Below are 17,266 nucleotides of genomic sequence, written 5' to 3'. Positions count from 1 at the left end.
TAAGTTAGGTTCACTCTTGTATTTGATATGTGTATTTGAGTTGTGCAGGTTTGCAGGATACACATGCGACTCAAGTTGATGGCTTCGGGTCCGGTGAAGGATAGAGCATCCGAGGGACCGTGGACAAGGTAGCAAGGACAAGGGCCGAGGGAAGTGACTTCGAGGCATACGCGAAGGATGACATTGGGGACGAGCCGCGGGCTTGAATGCATCCGAGGGACGAGAGCCAAAGGAAGTAAGTTTGAAGACAAAAAGTTAAAGCTGCAAAGGAAGTGTCAAATGAGTCGTAAGGGTGAGGGTACGAGTGCATGAGGAATTGTACTCGGAGTAAAAACTGAATTTTAGGGTTTACTATAGCGTTACTGTAGCAGTACTGTAGTAGTACTGTAGCAGTCGACTGCATGTTTTAGCAATTGACTGCATGTTTAGCAGTCGACTGGTGCAGTCGACTGCATGTTTTAGCAGTCGACTGGTAATTGACCGTTGGCCGACCGTTGGTGCTGCAAAGTAGCCGTTGGCTACCTCCAACGCTAGCACCAGTCGACTGATGATTTTACCAGTCGACTGGTGCCGAGATAAGTTGATATGATGATCAACTCTCTCCTCTTATTTAAGGGAAGCTTTGGGGCTTGAAGGAGGTTACTCATGCTTGTTGAATAACTCCTTGTTATTGCCCAAAGCTTCCAAGCCTACTCTCTTCCTCCTAAACCTAAGTTCATCATTGTAAAGAGAAAGAGATCCTTTGTGAGAGGTTTGCTCCACCGAGAAGGAGAAAGCTCTAGCCGGAGATTGCCGGGGATTGATCCACCGAAGGATCAAGGGCTCGTCCACCTCAAGGACACGCCGTGGAGTAGGAGCAAGCAATCTCCGAACCACGTTACATCGAGTTTGTTAGCGATTTGGTATTCTTTCTTTATTGTTTTCATTAGTCAGTTGTATTTCCGCATGTGCACTAATCTTTTGTAGAGAAGAAAAGAAGTTGGGGGTGACCTAGCTATCCAACCCCCTTCTAGCCGGCCACCGATCCCTCACAAGGATCACCACCACGTGAAAAATCGCTCGGAGAACACACTCACCGGCCACCGGAGGCGTGCCCTAGGTTTGTCTTCGTCGTCGCCCGAGAGCCGTCGCACGGGAAGAGAAGAGGAGAGAAAGATTTCGGGAGAGAAAGATTTGCCCGAAAATCACTTAAGTTCTCTCTTATTTTACCTAGGGTTCTTATTCAATGTTATTCCTTATATATATATCGCTACCTATCTGATCAGCATCGTCCGCTTGGACACTTGGTCAGCCGGATTCGCTTAAGACTTGGTTCGGTCGGAGGTCACGGGTTCGAACCTCAGCCAAACCTCTTTATTTTTTTTTAACTTCTTTCGTTCGGTAAAAATACCAAACGGACTCCAAAAATTACATAAAAATACTCTAAAAATCTCTTGAATATTTCTAAAGTATTTCTAAATATTTTTAAGTACTATTAGGATTCGAAATAAGGAAATTTGGGTCGTTACACCTGCGAGTCACTGCAGTATTCCGGCTTAGGAGTCGTCGTCATATTTTGACTGACATGCCGCCTTTTGGATCCATGCTGCACCGAATTCTATGTCGTCGCACCCAGATCTGGCTCCTCAGCTGACCCACATTGTTCTACCCTTCAGGGTCACGATGACTCGATCAGTATCGCGACCAACTCACCGATCCATCCCAGGGCGCCCCCCAAGTCCAGGGTACGTCACTGTACTCACCCTGTATTTATTTTGTTGTTCTACTATTATTCGGTCGCTTATACATTCGTGAAACTTGCCTCAAGCATCGAGGTATAGGGGACCGGGGCAACCCGGTCACTGGCTACAGGTACTGCTGACCAGAGGACTTCTGATGACTTGGTCAACATAGAAGACAGCTCATGATCCGGGTCATGGAGATGCGGTCAGCATTCCGGACACGTCATTCCGGCAGTTCCGTCTTCTCAGATTCCCGATAGGATCATATTGGCGTCGTCTGTGGGAACTCCGCCTAATCTGGAACGTGAAGATGGGCGAAGCCAAAAAATTCTATTATACTCATGACCTTGGTGGATTTCGACGAGCATATCATATTCTCCTCACTCCACAGGTATTCGGGAGTCGAGGAATTGAGTCAGATCCTTTGCTGGTCGGTAGGTTAGTTTTTCGTTATATTTTTTTCCTTCGGTCATAGGATCTGGCATAGTTCCTCGATCGAAAACTCCCGTGTCGATCGGCGGGGTATATATTATAGTTGAGTCACAGGCTCTATGTTGAACACTCTCATGCCAATTGATCGGGATTATATTATATTAAAGCCATGGGCTCAATATCGAAGACTCCCGTGTCGATCGGCCGGGATTATATTATATTAGAGTCGCGGATTCAATGTCGAAGACTCTCATACCGATCAGCCGGGATTATACTATATTAGAGCTGCGAGCTCAATGTTGAAGACTCTCGTGTCAATCGGCTGGGATTATATTATATTAGAGCCACGGGCTCAATGTCGAAGACTCTCGTGCCGATCAACCGGGATTATACTATATTAGAGTCGCGGGCTCAATGTCGAAGACTCCCTACCCGATCGGCCGGGATTATATTATATTAGAGCCGTGGACTCAATGTCGAAGACTCCCGTGCCGATCAGCCGAGAGTATACTATATTAGAGTCACGGGCTCAAAGTCAAACACTCCTAAGTCGATCGACCAGGTTTGAGTTATATTAGAGCCACATGCTTTAGAAGTCGAGCGGCGACTATAAACTCATGTGAAGACCATCAAGCGACGACGTTAAACCCCTGTGAAGACCGTCGAGCGGTGACATTAAACCCCTGTGAATATCGTCGAGCGACGACGTTAAACCCCTGTGAAGACCGTCGAGCGACGACGTTAAACCCATGTGAAGGTCGTCACTGGTCTCGGGACAGTCTCATCAGATGTCCTATCTCCCCCATTCAAGGTTGAGTGGTCGTCACTGGTCACGGACCAGTATATCGGATATTCTATCTAAAGGGCGCTAGAATTCCGTTCTGTTTAAATATCCCTGAACAAAAAATTGTACAAAAACAGAACTTTTCCTAGCAACCTGCATGTTCGATTAAACATGTGTTTGATCAATCAAGCAAGTTCTTGAATGATCAAAGCACACCTTGATCAAAGTACAAGATCGCTGGCCTCTTGTGTTGGTATTCAAAGTCGATGTCCAAAATCGATACGAAGAGACCAAAACTAGATACGCATGGAATTAAAGAACTAGTTGTACCTTTCTTCGTAGCTAAAGACCTCTTGATCTTCTACTGTATTCCTCTCCTCTTCTTGGACATCGTGTGGGCAACGATATACCAAGACGACACCATCATTCTTTTTTTCTCTTCCAAAATGTCGACCACAAAAGGAGTCTCTAGGATGGGGCACCTTCTAATATTCTTCCTTCTCCTCTTCTTCCTCTTCTTCCCTTTCTTCAAGCAGCCGGCCACCAAGATGAAAAAGTAGCGTCGGCCACCAAGGAGGAGGAGGGGATAAGGGCGCCGGCCCTAAGCAAGGAGGAGGAGGGTGAAAGAGGCGCCGACCCTAAGATAGGAGAGGGAAAGGGCGTCGGCCACAAAGAGGAGGAGAGGGGGTTGTGCCGCCGACCCTAGGAGGAGGAGAGGGGGCGGCAACCACAAGGAGAGAAGGGAGTTATGGAATAAGAGAAAGTTAGGTTTTAAGGACCACATCCTACTCCTTTTTATAGACTTGTCGTCGGTTACAAAGAAAGAAAAATTAACAAAATTTTGTTTAGAAAAAATCTAAACAAACTATGTTAAACCAAACCAAGTTAAACCAAACCCGATTATGGAAAGGTGGATGCGAGACTTTATATATTGAGGCTACAATAGGGACCTAGAGGAGGAATTGGTTTAAGCCTCCTGATGGGCTTGGGTTTCCCGTGTTCGCCCCAAACACTCAACTCAAGTCCATCAATAATAACTCATACCACTAAAGGGTTATTATTGAACTACCGTATCAATCCCATATTACAATATAGGCTCCTTTTTATTATGAGTGCGCTAATCTCCCCGTGTTTAAGATATCGTATGTCCGTTAATTAAATGAGTTACTGACAACTCAGTTAATTAACATTTGAGTCCAAAAGTAATACCACTCAACTTTATTATCATGTCGGACTAAATCCACCTGCAGGGTTTACATGATAATCCTTATGAGCTCCTCAAGGGGACATCATCAGCCTAAATAATTAGGATACAGATTTCTTCTATAATCAACAACACACCATATAAATAATACTATCTCCCAACTCATTGAGCCTATTGATTTAACGGATAAATCTCACCCATTGATAAGTCAATGAAATAAATACTAAGTATACGTGCTTGTTATTATATAGGGATTAAGAGGACGCACATTTATAATAATAGAGGTTTTGTTCTTTTATATAGTCAGTATAAATCGAACAACCTCAAACGGTCCTGTTCAATATATACATAGTGTACTAGTGTAATTTTATAGTCAAGATAGACTAATACCAAATTACACTACAACCGTTCCAATGGTTTATCTCAATTCATCTTGGTTGTGAGCTACTATTTATAATTTAGAAGGAACCGATAACATGATCTTCTGTGTGGCACCACACACCATGTTATCTACAATATAAATTAAATGGACAACTGCATTGACATATATATAAATATAAAATGCAGACATTTGACCAAAATGATTCTCATTTCAAAATATTTCAAAACAGATGTACATACAAATGCTAGGCTTATAGTATACATCCCAACACTATCTCCCCCGTTCAGGGTCGAGCGGTCCTCACTAGTCTCGGACCAGCTTATCCCATCTCATATCTCCCCCATCCGGGTTCGAGCAGTCTTCACTGGTCTCGGACCAGCTTATTCCATCCCATATGTCCCCCATTCAGAGTCGAGCGATCTTCACTGGTCTCAGACCAGCTTATCGGATCTCATATCTCCCCTGTTCATGGTCGAGCGATCTTCACTGGTCTTGGACAAGCTTAGCAGATTCCCTTATCTCCCCCGTTCGGGGTCGAGCAATCTCTACTGGTCACAGACCAGCTTATTAGAGTGTTCATCTCCCTAGTCCAGGGTTGAGTTATCTTCAATGATCTCAGACAGGAGTATCTCCACTGATCTCGGACCATCATATCGCCTAGACCTGACCACGGTTCATAACCGACAGTTCGACGGTTCAGAATCGTCGGTTCGACGGTTCCAGACAGGTCGACCCTTAACCTTAACCGCTCAAGATAGTTACGGTTCACGGTTCGGAACCGACTGTTCACGGTTCGGAACCGACGGTTCACGGTTCGGTCCACGGTTCAAGATTATTATGTTAAAAAATTAAAAATTAAACATTACAAATTACAAATTACAAATTAAAATTTATTGGAAAAAGAGCTTGTACTTATTTAAGTTGCCTACGTATCCCTTTAGGGGAATCAAAGCTCACGTAGTTCTTTTACATTTTTATCCTTTTACATTTTCACTCACTTCCATTTCCTGTTCCTGTCGTATTTGTTCATTCAGTATCAAAATATTCAACTTCGTCATCTGAAAGTTGCATTCTTTGGATTCTTTTCTCCGCTCTGGTCCAATCGTCCAGTAATGCTTGGGCTTCCAATGAGTCGAGAGATAAAGTTGATCGTCGTTCATCTAATATGTTGCCGCCGGCACTGAACGTCTGCTCCACAGCAACAGTTGACACTGGACAAACTAATATTTCTTTGGTGATCACGGAGAGAACGAGAAAGCTTTGAGCCTTCTGTGACCACCACTTTAAGATATCGAAATTTTCACTATCTGCTTCATTAAAATCAAAAGAAGTCGTAAAATAATTCTCAAGTTCCTGTGTGGAACTTGAGGATCCTCGTAGATGTTTTGTCCGTTCTTTTAATAAGAGTTGTGCTTTTGTAAGTTTTAAATTACTACTAGTAGTTTGTTGTATCTCAGAAATATTAATTTGTGTTCCATATTTTGCATAATATTGATTATAAATATCATATAAATAAATTCTAACATTATATATAATATTAACTGAATCAGGGGAAGAAGAATCTTTAATTGGAATTAAAGCGTCATAATATAAAGTTAACATTTTTTGTAAAACTTCTAATTTAAATCTAGGATCTAAAGTGAATGCAATTAAATAAATTTCAGGAATTAAATAAAAATATTTTCCCCATTTAGTTTTCATAGCTAAAATGCAAGGAGATAAAGATTCATTATTAATATGTTCATTTAAAACTAATACTATATTAGAAAAATTTTCTAAAACTAATTGAGCAGTGGGGTAATAAACACCGGAAAGTTATTCGATTGCATCATTAAATACTTTTAAAATTTCACAAATATTACTACAAATATTCCATTGTTGTGAAAATAAATATATATTAGTATTAGTATTTTGTGCAAAAAATGAACATAATAATTCTTTATATTAAAATGAATCTTGTAATAATTGGTATGTTGAAACATCACGTGAAAATTTTTTAGGTCTCATTCCATTAATTTTACAAAACCTACCCCATTGTTTCATTATAGATGGATGAAACTATAAATAAGAAATTACAATTCTAATTAGTTTAATATAACTTTCTAAAATTTTTAAACCATCTTGAACACATAAATTTAAAACATGACATACACAACGAATATGAAAAAATAAACCGCCAATAATAGGTTGACAAACAAATTTTAGATCATCTATACAAGCGGTATTGGAACTAGCATTATCTAATGATATTGAAAATATTTTATGAGTTAAGCCATATTCTTCTAAAATTAAACATAATAATTATGCGATGTTATGAGCATTATGTGATTCATCAAAAACTCTATAAGCTAACAATCTTTTTTGGAAGTTCCAAGAGTTATCGATCCAATGGCAAGTCACACTCATATACGAATGTATTTGCCAATGATCACTCCAAATATCGGAACATAAAGAAACTTTATTATCTAATTTACTAAATTTATCAATTAAATTCTTTTTTCCTTGTTTTACTAATTTTTTAATTGTACGAGTAAGTGTAGTCCTAGGAACACGTTTAGCACATTGATTAAGAGATTTTTTACAAAAATCTTCCAATATGCATTTAGATCCAAAACTAAAAGAAAGATGTTCTACGGAAACAAATTTAACTAATGATTCTCTTAATTTATTATCCGAATATAAAAATAAACCGGAATCGGCACTATCGCTAGTTGAAGAAAGTCTTGATAATTGTGTTTGAGAACGGTCGATCCTATATTCCGTCGGGTGCTTCGTTTCTACATGTCACTTCAATGACCCATAGCCACCGTCGGCTTGGAATTTGTAGGAAGCATTGTAGTCTTACATTTTTCACGCATTTCTCCCGACAGAAGAGTGGCTTTCTCAAAATGTTTAGTGAAAATAGAAGACTTTAGAGGAGGAAGTTCCTGAACCTTAGAAGTAATTGCATCGGTACTTCCTTATGTTTCGGGTGTCGGATTCAGAAGATACTCGATCTCATCATCGGTGGATTGAATGTTGGGGGTCCTCCTCCCACGGATTCATTATTTGCTTTCCCTTCCGAGCTCGAGATGATGCACCTCCGCGACCTCCTTCCATTGTAATTGAAAATTGGAAACGAAAGCGTGTAAAGAATATGAAATTGAGATTAAGAGTAAGAGTAGAGAAGATGTGTGTGAAAATAATGAAATGAGCTCTCTATTTATAGAGTTTTAATAGTAATGGACACTAAATCATAGTCATTGATCAAAAAACGATCAAATGATCCTAACCGTTGAAAAAAATACCCAAACCCCACCCCCTCCCAACGGCTATGAACCATTGGTTAACCGGCGGTTCCAACGGCTATAAACCGCCGATTAACCGGCGGTTCAAGCCGTTACAAAAAAAAAAATTGTGGCTGAACCGGCGGGCTGAATCGCCGATTTTACAGCAACTGAATTAGAACCTTGCTGGGTCGGTTCTGGTTCGACCCAGTTACGGGCCTGGACCGGGTCCGGGCCAGACCCAACCCGGGTCGGGTCTAATATCGCCACTGGTCTAGGACTAAAATATCTTCACTGATCTCAGACCAGGGTATCCTGCGGGTTCCATGCCCTTCGATCGCATAAGCCTCGCACCCACTCGGGACACTGACGTCGTGCTTTTCGATCTCTCGCGATCCTCTCCCACTCAGCATCATCACGCTCGGTGCTACTCGATGGTCGGGCCAGCATTTTACGATCAACGGGCCGATATTCTCTCAGTCGCTCGGTCGGCACTTTGGTAGCCGCCTGATCCTTCGCCCGATCGTCCGCTTAGCCACACGCTTGTATCGCTCGCCACTCTGGTAGTCGTTCGACCGATATCGTTCAATTTTTCGTTCGACCACACACTTGAGATACTTGGTCGAACGCTCGACATTCTCTAGATGGTCTGGTCAGCATTTTACGATAGATTGGTAGACACTTGCTTGGTCGCCCGTTCGGCATCGCTCGTTTGTTCGCCCGGTCAGCATTTTACGGTCACCTGGTTAACATTTTCGGGTCGGCCGATTACATTTTATGGCCATCCGATCGATATTTTTTGGTGGCCTGGTCAGTATTCTCCTGATCCCTTGGTTAGCATCTTCGCGATCGCATGCTCTGCCTCGCTTGCCCAACGTCTCTTCGCCTGATCGACATTCTTCCGACTACCCTGGTTGACACTTTTTCGATCGCCCTCTCGACATCCCGCTTGTCGCCCGACCACTCGCTCGACATTTGTCTCGTTCTCGACGCAGTACTATTTTTCGTAGTTCGCTCGACATCGCTACCATCACTCGTGAGACACCATTACTATAGCGACCGCTTGCGTGGCATTATACGAGGGGTTCAGCAATTTGATTCTGTTATCGAGAGCGATTCAGCTTTTACGATAGCCTATCTAGTCAGTCGGACTCGTGCCTCCTTCGACTAGAGTTGAGGGGGAGGCTTATGATGCGAATGTAGCATAAGGGCATAGGGGAAATAAGGAGAAGGAGTGGGGGCATTTTAGTCATTTCACCTTTTGAGGGTTTTTGTATGAAAGAGGGCACTGTTGATCGAGCAAAAGGGGGGAGTGTTTTCCGCCACCAAGAGGATGATGCACGGACTTGGGCGTCTTCGTTGCCTCCGACGCCAGCCAAGTCCGATGTCGGCAACCCCTTGCCCTCACGGCACTGTTTCATGCACACCGAAGCCATCTCATGCGTCGGCGTCGCCTTCGCCACAACACACACACGGCTGCCACTCCCCTCCTCCTCACGTCGCCGCCACCGAACGGACTAGGCACCGCCTTCCTCATGCAGACGCAGCCCGCCCTCCGGTGCTACCCATGCTCTCCCTTTTCTCTCGTCAGCAGCAACCTCCAGCCGCCACCTCCCCTCTTCTCCGAGGCCGACGCCCCCTTCACCGTCTCCGACACCGACGACATCTTTTGTTGTCTCCAACACCGGCCAGATCAGAGGTCCGCAATCCTCTTCCTCCCTGACGGCTCTGCCGTATCCAGCGACCTCTGCCGCCGCTTCCAGCGGCCACTGTCGCCACCTCTAGTGGCCACTGCCGCCCTCCGATGCCACCTCCAGTGATAGACACCAGTAGACCCACGACCTTCGTCGGAGGCACAGCGCCGTCGTCGCTGTTAGCACTCCTATCAGGCGATGCGTCGACTCTCAAGTCATCGCTAATCCGACCTTCGAGCTACTGCTAGTGCACTCTACCTTTGTGACCCGCGTTTTGCACTGTGTGTTGTGTTCCGACCACCGAGCCACTGTATTTCGTATCGCTATTATGATTATGAGTTATTGGTATTATCCGGTCTGCGTGCCGTGTCTCGGCCTGCGAGCCACTGCGGTATTCCGGATTAGGAGTCATCGTCATATTTCGGCTGACATGTCACCTTTTGAATCAATGCTGCACCGGATTTATGTCGTCGCTCCTAGATTCGGCTCCTCAGCTGACCCACATTCATCTACCCTTCAGGACCGTGACGATTTGATCAGCATTGCGACCAGCTCACCGATCCATCCGAGGGCATCCCCCGTGGCCAGGGTACGTCACTATACTCATATGTATTTATTTTGTTGTTCTACTATTATTCGACCGCTTATACATTCGTGAAACCTGCCTCGAGCATCAGGGTATCGGGAACCGGGGTAACCCGGTCACGGGCTACCGGTACTACTGACCAGAGGATTTTTGACGACTTGGTCAACATAGAAGACAACTCACCATCCAGGTCATGAAGATGTGGTTAGTATTCCGGATAAGTATTCCGATAGTTCCGTCTTCTCAGATTTCGACAGGATCAAAGTCCTGTACAAATACATGGACGAGCCACCGTGATTGTTGAGTTTATTTGGTGACCAAATATCAAATCGAATTGTTTATTTCATGATTAATTGGGTTGTAAGATGTGATATAAAAAAATTAAATATAGTGGAATTATAATGATTTGATTGCTTAATTATTAGAATAGTTTCTAAGTTGTTGGCGTAAAAGAATCTGATTAGCTAGTAGACAGAAACGATGATTTTTGTTGTTATAGATACTTGATCGCCTATAATTGAAGCAATATCACCAATCTGTAGTTTATCTGCTTTGTTTAATCTTTGAAATATTCATTTTAGTGGAATTTGGTTGAAATTCTTTTATGGTCGTGTGATTGAGCAATGGGTGTTTGCATCCACATTGTGCTTGGTTTGGTCATGGATGACCTAACAAGGTTAGTCTTGTGTTAAGATGTGCCAAGGCCTGAGTGTTTGTATCGACTAGCTCAAACTAACGTTAAGTCTCCAATGGCTCATCCATAAATCCTGGTTCGCACGCACAAAATGAAATATATGCTAGTTTTTGTCGAACTACGGGTCGAATTAGGATGAAGCAAGATAAAGAAAAATTGTATTAGATAAAATGAAGTTTATGGTTTACCTTGCTAGCAGGAGCTTGTGTGCTTTTAATAACATGAATATTGTGCATCAATGTAGGAGCAACTACTCTTCAATGTTGTCTATGCTAAAATAAGAGTACTTTTGGATTATTTTTTTTTTTCCTTCAATGTTAAACTAGAACAAAATGTGATGACTGATTTTTCATTCTGGGAGTTTCAAAAGCCTAGAAGTTGCTACGAGTTCTTAAACTCATAGAGAGGAGTTGATGTTTGGAGATTGTTAAAGGTGATGTTTTCTTTATAATTTTTTAAAGAGAAGTCTAGGTATGATGGAGAGATTAATTCAGGCATGAGGTTGTTTAGATTTGACCATACCTTTTGCTCGATTGTTCTCCATTGAGTAGGTTTAGGCTAATTCACATTGTATTGCCCTCGCCCTTTCGCATGTGTTTGTTGAGGCTTCTCCACCAAAGCTTCATTAATCTTGATTATGTTGCTTAAATTGATACTTGGTTGAACTGCAGAAAAATGAATATCCTACCTAAACCTTTATAAGAAAAACACCTCTTCCTATAAATAGTTGTTAAAAATGAGTAGCAGAAACTACTTCAGATCCTTTGGTAGGTAGGAATGTGTTCAATAAGTGTGCATTATTTTCCTGAATCAAGTTGTTGGTGCAAAACTTTCCCAAATCTTGGAATTTTCAGGATCATATAGCTATTTGGTTGAACCATATGTTATGAATGGATTCTGTTCATATATTCTTCTTTCACAGATTTAGTAGCCTATCAAAGAAAATATTAAAGATCATGTTGATGCTCACTTTTGGTTTAGGTTACCAAAACCAGATCATTACTTTTAGCATTTATTGTATTTTTTATTATGATAGTAGATTGTTAGGTCTACATGCATACAAATGAAAGTTTTATGTTTGGAACAAACTGCATGTGGTCCTTGCTGTTACTTCACTGATCAATCAGAGTTTCCCTCTCACTCCATTTCAAAGAGACAAACTTGAACAAATTGATTCAATGGAGATTAGAGAACAACAGACATAAAGTTCGATCCAGTTCCTGTGCAGTAATGTGTCCATGGACACATCTTCTTGATAGTTCTTATTGTCCGCATCTCAGAAACCATCCACACAGTGTATGTCATCATCATGGCCCCAGCTCTGTCTCATTGGTTACCAAGACTGACATATCATGGAAATACAAACTATCCAATGCCTAAGCTATTGTTATGTAATATGTACATATCGACGCGACCATACAAAAAAATATATGAATCATTAGGTAGGATTAGGACACTCCTAGGTTGGCCTAACTTGCCCTGTGCTATCAATTTGCAGGTATGGAATAGCAATTAGCAGCTGATGCTTCCTTTTGGGTGGTCCTTCTCATGAATGGAACAGGGAGGAGGGAGATGAGGAGGGGTGGAAGATCCCATGGCCTGAGCCCAAGATGTGCTTCGGGTCGAATTCAGCCTTGCGCGCCACGAACCGGTTCCATTTAGGACCAAAATGGTCGACCCACTCTCCCTGAGTCTTGTAGTGAGGAAGGTACTGCTTGATCTTGATGTGGGCACGGTGGCAAAATTCTAGTATCTCCCGGTTCTGCTGTTTTAGGTGTTCTAAGCTCTGGGTTGGGTCGTCAGAGTTCGGTAAGGCCGATCGGAGAAAGGCAACCAAGTAGAACACATCCTCCTCAGGCATCACCGCAGAGCTCCTCTCATCCCACCTGCAAATCAAAGACCTTGATCATGTTAATACTCTTCGCTAATCAAGTATAAAACAATTAGCATCCTGATTGAATTCCAAGTTTGTGTGTGTTATTAGATGTTTAAATCAGTTCATTATCAATCTCTTTCAGGTTTTAATTTGTTTGTTGAAAGCACCACCCAAATTGGAATTGGAGATAGATGGAAAGCTGCTTTATTTAAAGGTTTGTGTGGGAAATGTTATATCAATAAAATAAAATGCATTATCTATAATCCTCAAAAAGATGCAAAAATTATTGGCTGACTAATTTGTTGCTTCTGAAGAAAACATTCTCATGTACGTGTAGAATTTTAAATTAGAGGTGAAAGTGGTGGACCTAAAAAATCTCTTAGGTTATCTTTTGCATATTTAAAGTGGTTTTAATTTTATGTATTGTTTAATTAAGGGGTTAAACTCGTGCCCTTTTGTTTATTTATTTATTTATTTTCTATTTAAAAAAATATTGGATGCTGCATGCGGGTGTTCATACTTGTTCTTGTTCATGGGGTAGATGAGGACGGGGCCGCCAGTGTTGTTGCCGAGGATCCCCCGGAAGACGCCGGCGTCGAAGTCGGCGATCTGCGACGCCGGCACGAAGAGGTTGAGCCATGGGTGCGGCACCTCCCACAGCCCCTTACCCCGCAGCCTCTCCTCGGCCCGGTGAACCCGGCCCAGGAACTCCACGTACGTGAGGTCCGTCGTGAATTCCGTCGACGGAATATACCTCAGCCGCCGCAGAAGCCTCTCCACCGCCCCGTCAACCTCGCCGCCGTCTTCTTCGTGGTAGTATTTCGCCATCTCCAAGCAGTAGAGCACGCGTTGTTCTCCGGCGACGGAGCCGACCTTGACCGGATTCTTGGGCGAGAAAAAGGACGACCTCCAGTTGTTGATTAGGCCCTCGTCGACGATCACCAGCCCCTCCACGTAGTCGAATCTCTCGCCGTTCAGCGCTATGAGCCGCTCCTGATCTCGCGTGAAGGCCGCGAAGTCGGAGTACAGCACCCGAATCCACCTCGCCTGGTAATAATTAGTCGACAAATAATTCATTAGTTCCTAATTATCGGTGATCAACAGGTAATTAAAGTTAATCACGATGATTATTACCCTCTGTGGAGCCCGCTCCAGCGCGATGCGTGCCCTTGTGATGATCCCGAATTGGCCCAGCCCACCGAGCACGGCGTTGAACAGCTCGGAGTTTTCCTCATTCGAGCACGTCACCACTTCTCCCTCCCCTAAAATTAAGGTTCAGAATTTTAATTTTTAAAATTTGAATTTGATAATTATTATTATTTTTAATTTTTGTCGTTGAATTTATTGACCTGTGACGACGTCCAGCTGGAGGACGTTGCTGATTTGGGGCCCATGGTGGAAGGCCTGTCCGCTGACGCCGGCGTTGGAGAGGGTGCCGCCGACCGACAGGTGGAGGTAGTCCGTCCACGACTTCGGCGCGAGTCCGCCGTGGCCTAGCGTCCAACTCAGCACGTCGGCCCACGAGTCGCCGCCCCAGACGTCCACGTAGTGCTGTCCACCGGCGTAGACCGGAGTCGGCCTGGGGCCGGGGAGGCGGCCGCGGGCCATCTCGACGACGAGGCCGGCCGGCGCGAGGGCCTGGCCGTGGGTGGAGTGGCCGCAGCCGCGGGCGGAGACCGGGAACGACCCCGCCGCGTGGGCCGAGCGGATGAGGCCCGCGACGTCCTCGGCGGAGCGCGGCCGCGCTACGGCCGTCGGCGCGGCGGTGAAGAGGGCCCCGAAGTCGGAGGAGGCGGCCGCCAGCGCCGGGGGGTCGAGGCGGACGACGTCGCTGTCGAAGAGCTGGAGGAGCGGCTCCGCCGGTGCCACGGTGAGGCCGACGGTGGCGAGCAGGCGGCATATGAGGAGCAGAAGCAGGGCGTGTCTCTCAATCGCCATGCCTCGTTCGCGGTGGCGGAGGGTGGCGGTGGCGAGGAAGAGGGCGGGGGGGGTATTTATAGGAAGGCGTGGAAAATTTATGTGGTGGTGGGGGAACAAAATCTTGGGGTGCGTGGAGTTTATATTGCTAACGTAATACAAGATCGCGGTTTGGAGATCCACCGTAATTATACGCCGCGTAAGTATTTTAATATTAGCCAACTATTCCAATTCAACCCCTCGTACTTTACCTTCTTTAAAAACATATCCTTTAAAATGTCAAAATTATTAAAATGATAATAGTTATTATGGAATAATTTCGAACAACAAAAAAATTAACTCAGTTCGTTTACAATATTAATAATAGTTTAAAATTGCAAACAACAAGGTCTGAAATGCAAATTTTATCTTCACTATGTTTATATTCAAATAAGAAAAAGGGAACGAATGCTGCAAAGATTCTCGCTGTGTCATCGCCACACGCAATGAGATCGCACGTTACGTAATTAATTAATCTTTTCCTTATTTTAATTTCTCTTCCATTAATTGTTACTTAGTCATTTAGATTCCGTTGTGATTTTAACACTAAAAAAACATAAAATAGAGACGAAATTATGACGGAATGAACTTATAGTTGAAGCTAATAATCTTGGGGCCAAGATATACAATCTTTATAGTGATTTAGAGGTTGTCTTTGGCTTGTACTTGTGTATCTCGATCGACTATTAGGTTAAAGTTTTAAGGATTATAAATGTCTTTGGTATCACCAAATAAAGTGGAAGACTACTCCAATAATACTTGTTGTCGGTTCAAATTATGCATCGACTATAAGGAGGCGTTTCGTTCTCTCTTAGGAATCGGAATGAGAATGAGCATCATAGTATTATGGAATGAGAATGTGTATGAGCTTGGGTATCATTCTTAAAAATTATGTTTGGTTAGTTAAATATTTTCAATTGGAAAACCTAAATTTTCTTTTTTTTACCCTTACAGGAAAATAAGAGAAAAAATTAGATGGGAGAGAAAGTTTAATGAGAGAAACATATGATGAGAGAAAAAGATGAGAGAGGAAATATTATGAGAGAGAAAGTGAGATGGGAAAAAATAAAGAGAGAGAAAGTATGATGAGAGAAAATGAAGAGAGAGTGCATTGTTGGATCGAAAGTGCTAGAAAGGGGGGGGGGGGTGAATAGCGCTCGTGGCTTTCACTCGTTTTGGATTCGTAAAACATTCGAGAGTTAGCAGCGGAAATAATAAAGAAATAACAAACACACACAAGGGCACAGGGTATTTATTTGGTTCCGAGCCTTGTGCGACTCCTACTCCAAGGCTCACGTTCGTAGAACGTTTACTTTGGGCAACACCTACTATTTCGTAAAATGATTACAAATGAAATACAATTGAATACAGAGAAATATACCGACAACAATAGAAATCGCAGATTTAGAGTTCCGGGTTGTCGGTGTCAAGTTGTAGCTTCGTCGGAAGGTCTCTTTAGCAGCTTGTAGCAGAAGGGTTGCTTGTAATGTGTTGTCCTTGCTGCTGCCTCGAGACTGCCTTAAATAGGTTGTTGGAGGCGCCTCAAAGCTCCTCCAAGGCGCCTCAAATATGAAGTTTTATCCCCGAGTCGTGCGTTGCGATAAGCCCTGCTGCCTGCTAGTTATCCCTGCCTGGAGGCGCCTCCATCAATCCTTTGAGGCGCCTCAAAGCTGTCCAAGGTGCCTCAGACTCCATTTGAGGCGCCTCAAGCCTCACTTCGCAGCCAGCTAACCCCTTTGCACCCGAGGCGCCTTCAAGCTCCATGGAGGCGCCTCAGACACTGTTCATCCGAGGGAAAACCTTGTTCTTTTGTACTTGCAAGACATGCTAGTCCCAAAACACAAACATATCCTACAAAAACAAAGTTAGCACAGATAAATATATTAAATGACGTGTTCGACAGTTTCCAGACTGTCCAGTTCTGACTTCGGATTTCCGACAGGAAATCCTAGGTCGAACCGACGCCTACTGTTCCCTCTTCCGGGGAACGCGTCCTCACCTACTCCCCTCAGGAGAGATTACCTGATGCCAGAACGATCCTCCAGACTGACTGGACTTTTCCGCCTAGGATTACCGCCTCTTAGGACCTAGGGTTACCGCCCCCTAGGGTTTTTCGCCACCTAGGGTTACCACCCCCTAGGACCTAAGGTTACCCCCCTTTAGGATTTTCCTCCACCTAGGGTTACCACTCCTAGGACCTAAGGTTATCGCCCTTTAGGATTTTCCTCCACCTAGAGTTACCACCCCCTAGGACCTAAGGTTACCGCCCCTTAGGGTTTTCTACCACCTAGGGTTACCACCCCCTAGGACCTAGGGTTACCACCCTCTAGGGTTTTTTACCTGCCTAACCGCAGTTAGGACTTTCTTGCAAACTTATTCAAGCACATTAGATAACAAAACAACTTAACTTGAACCCTTTGACATAATCAAAACACCGGTTCGATCGTCGGATGCTTCCGCACCAACATGCATGATAGGAGAGATTGAGAAGAGAAAAAGTACGATGAGAAAGATAGTGTGTTGAGAGAGAAAGAGTGATGGGAAAAAATGAAGAGAGAGAAAGTATTATGAGAGAAAATGAAAGAGTGAGGAGAGAGAAAGTACAATGAGCGAGAAAGTGGGTAGTGATGGAAAAATGAAGAGAGAGAAATGTGATGAGAGAAAATGAGAG

At 43.7% G+C, this 17,266-nt stretch overlaps 1 protein-coding gene across 1 annotated transcript; it reads right to left on the bottom strand.

Moving 5' to 3' along the window:
* Positions 1-12,064: 12,064 nt before the first annotated feature.
* Positions 12,065-14,632, bottom strand: LOC121984891 (cytokinin dehydrogenase 5-like). Its single transcript, XM_042538057.1, has 4 exons — positions 13,989-14,632; positions 13,774-13,901; positions 13,160-13,686; positions 12,065-12,649 (listed from the first exon to the last, which is right to left on the bottom strand). Exons 1-4 carry the CDS (start codon positions 14,575-14,577, stop codon positions 12,310-12,312), a joined length of 1,584 nt encoding a protein of 527 aa, XP_042393991.1. The 5' UTR covers positions 14,578-14,632; the 3' UTR covers positions 12,065-12,309.
* Between the last annotated feature and the right edge of the window lie 2,634 nt (positions 14,633-17,266).

Source organism: Zingiber officinale, chromosome 5B (assembly GCF_018446385.1).
Source record: "Zingiber officinale cultivar Zhangliang chromosome 5B, Zo_v1.1, whole genome shotgun sequence".
Taxonomy (NCBI): Eukaryota; Viridiplantae; Streptophyta; class Magnoliopsida; order Zingiberales; family Zingiberaceae; genus Zingiber; species Zingiber officinale.
Note: the sequence above shows the minus strand (reverse complement) of the source record. Positions and strands in the feature narration are given on the sequence as shown.

Excerpts from the sequence above, each read along its gene's own strand:
- LOC121984891 (XM_042538057.1), bottom strand. The coding sequence starts at position 14,577 with ATGGCGATTGAGAGACACGCCCTGCTTCTGCTCCTCATATGCCGCCTG. Across the intron at positions 13,902-13,988 it reads CCAGCTGGACGTCGTCACAG|GGGAGGGAGAAGTGGTGACG; the intron begins GTCAATAAATTC and ends CCTTAATTTTAG. Across the intron at positions 12,650-13,159 it reads TACCCCATGAACAAGAACAA|GTGGGATGAGAGGAGCTCTG; the intron begins GTATGAACACCC and ends TTTGATTTGCAG.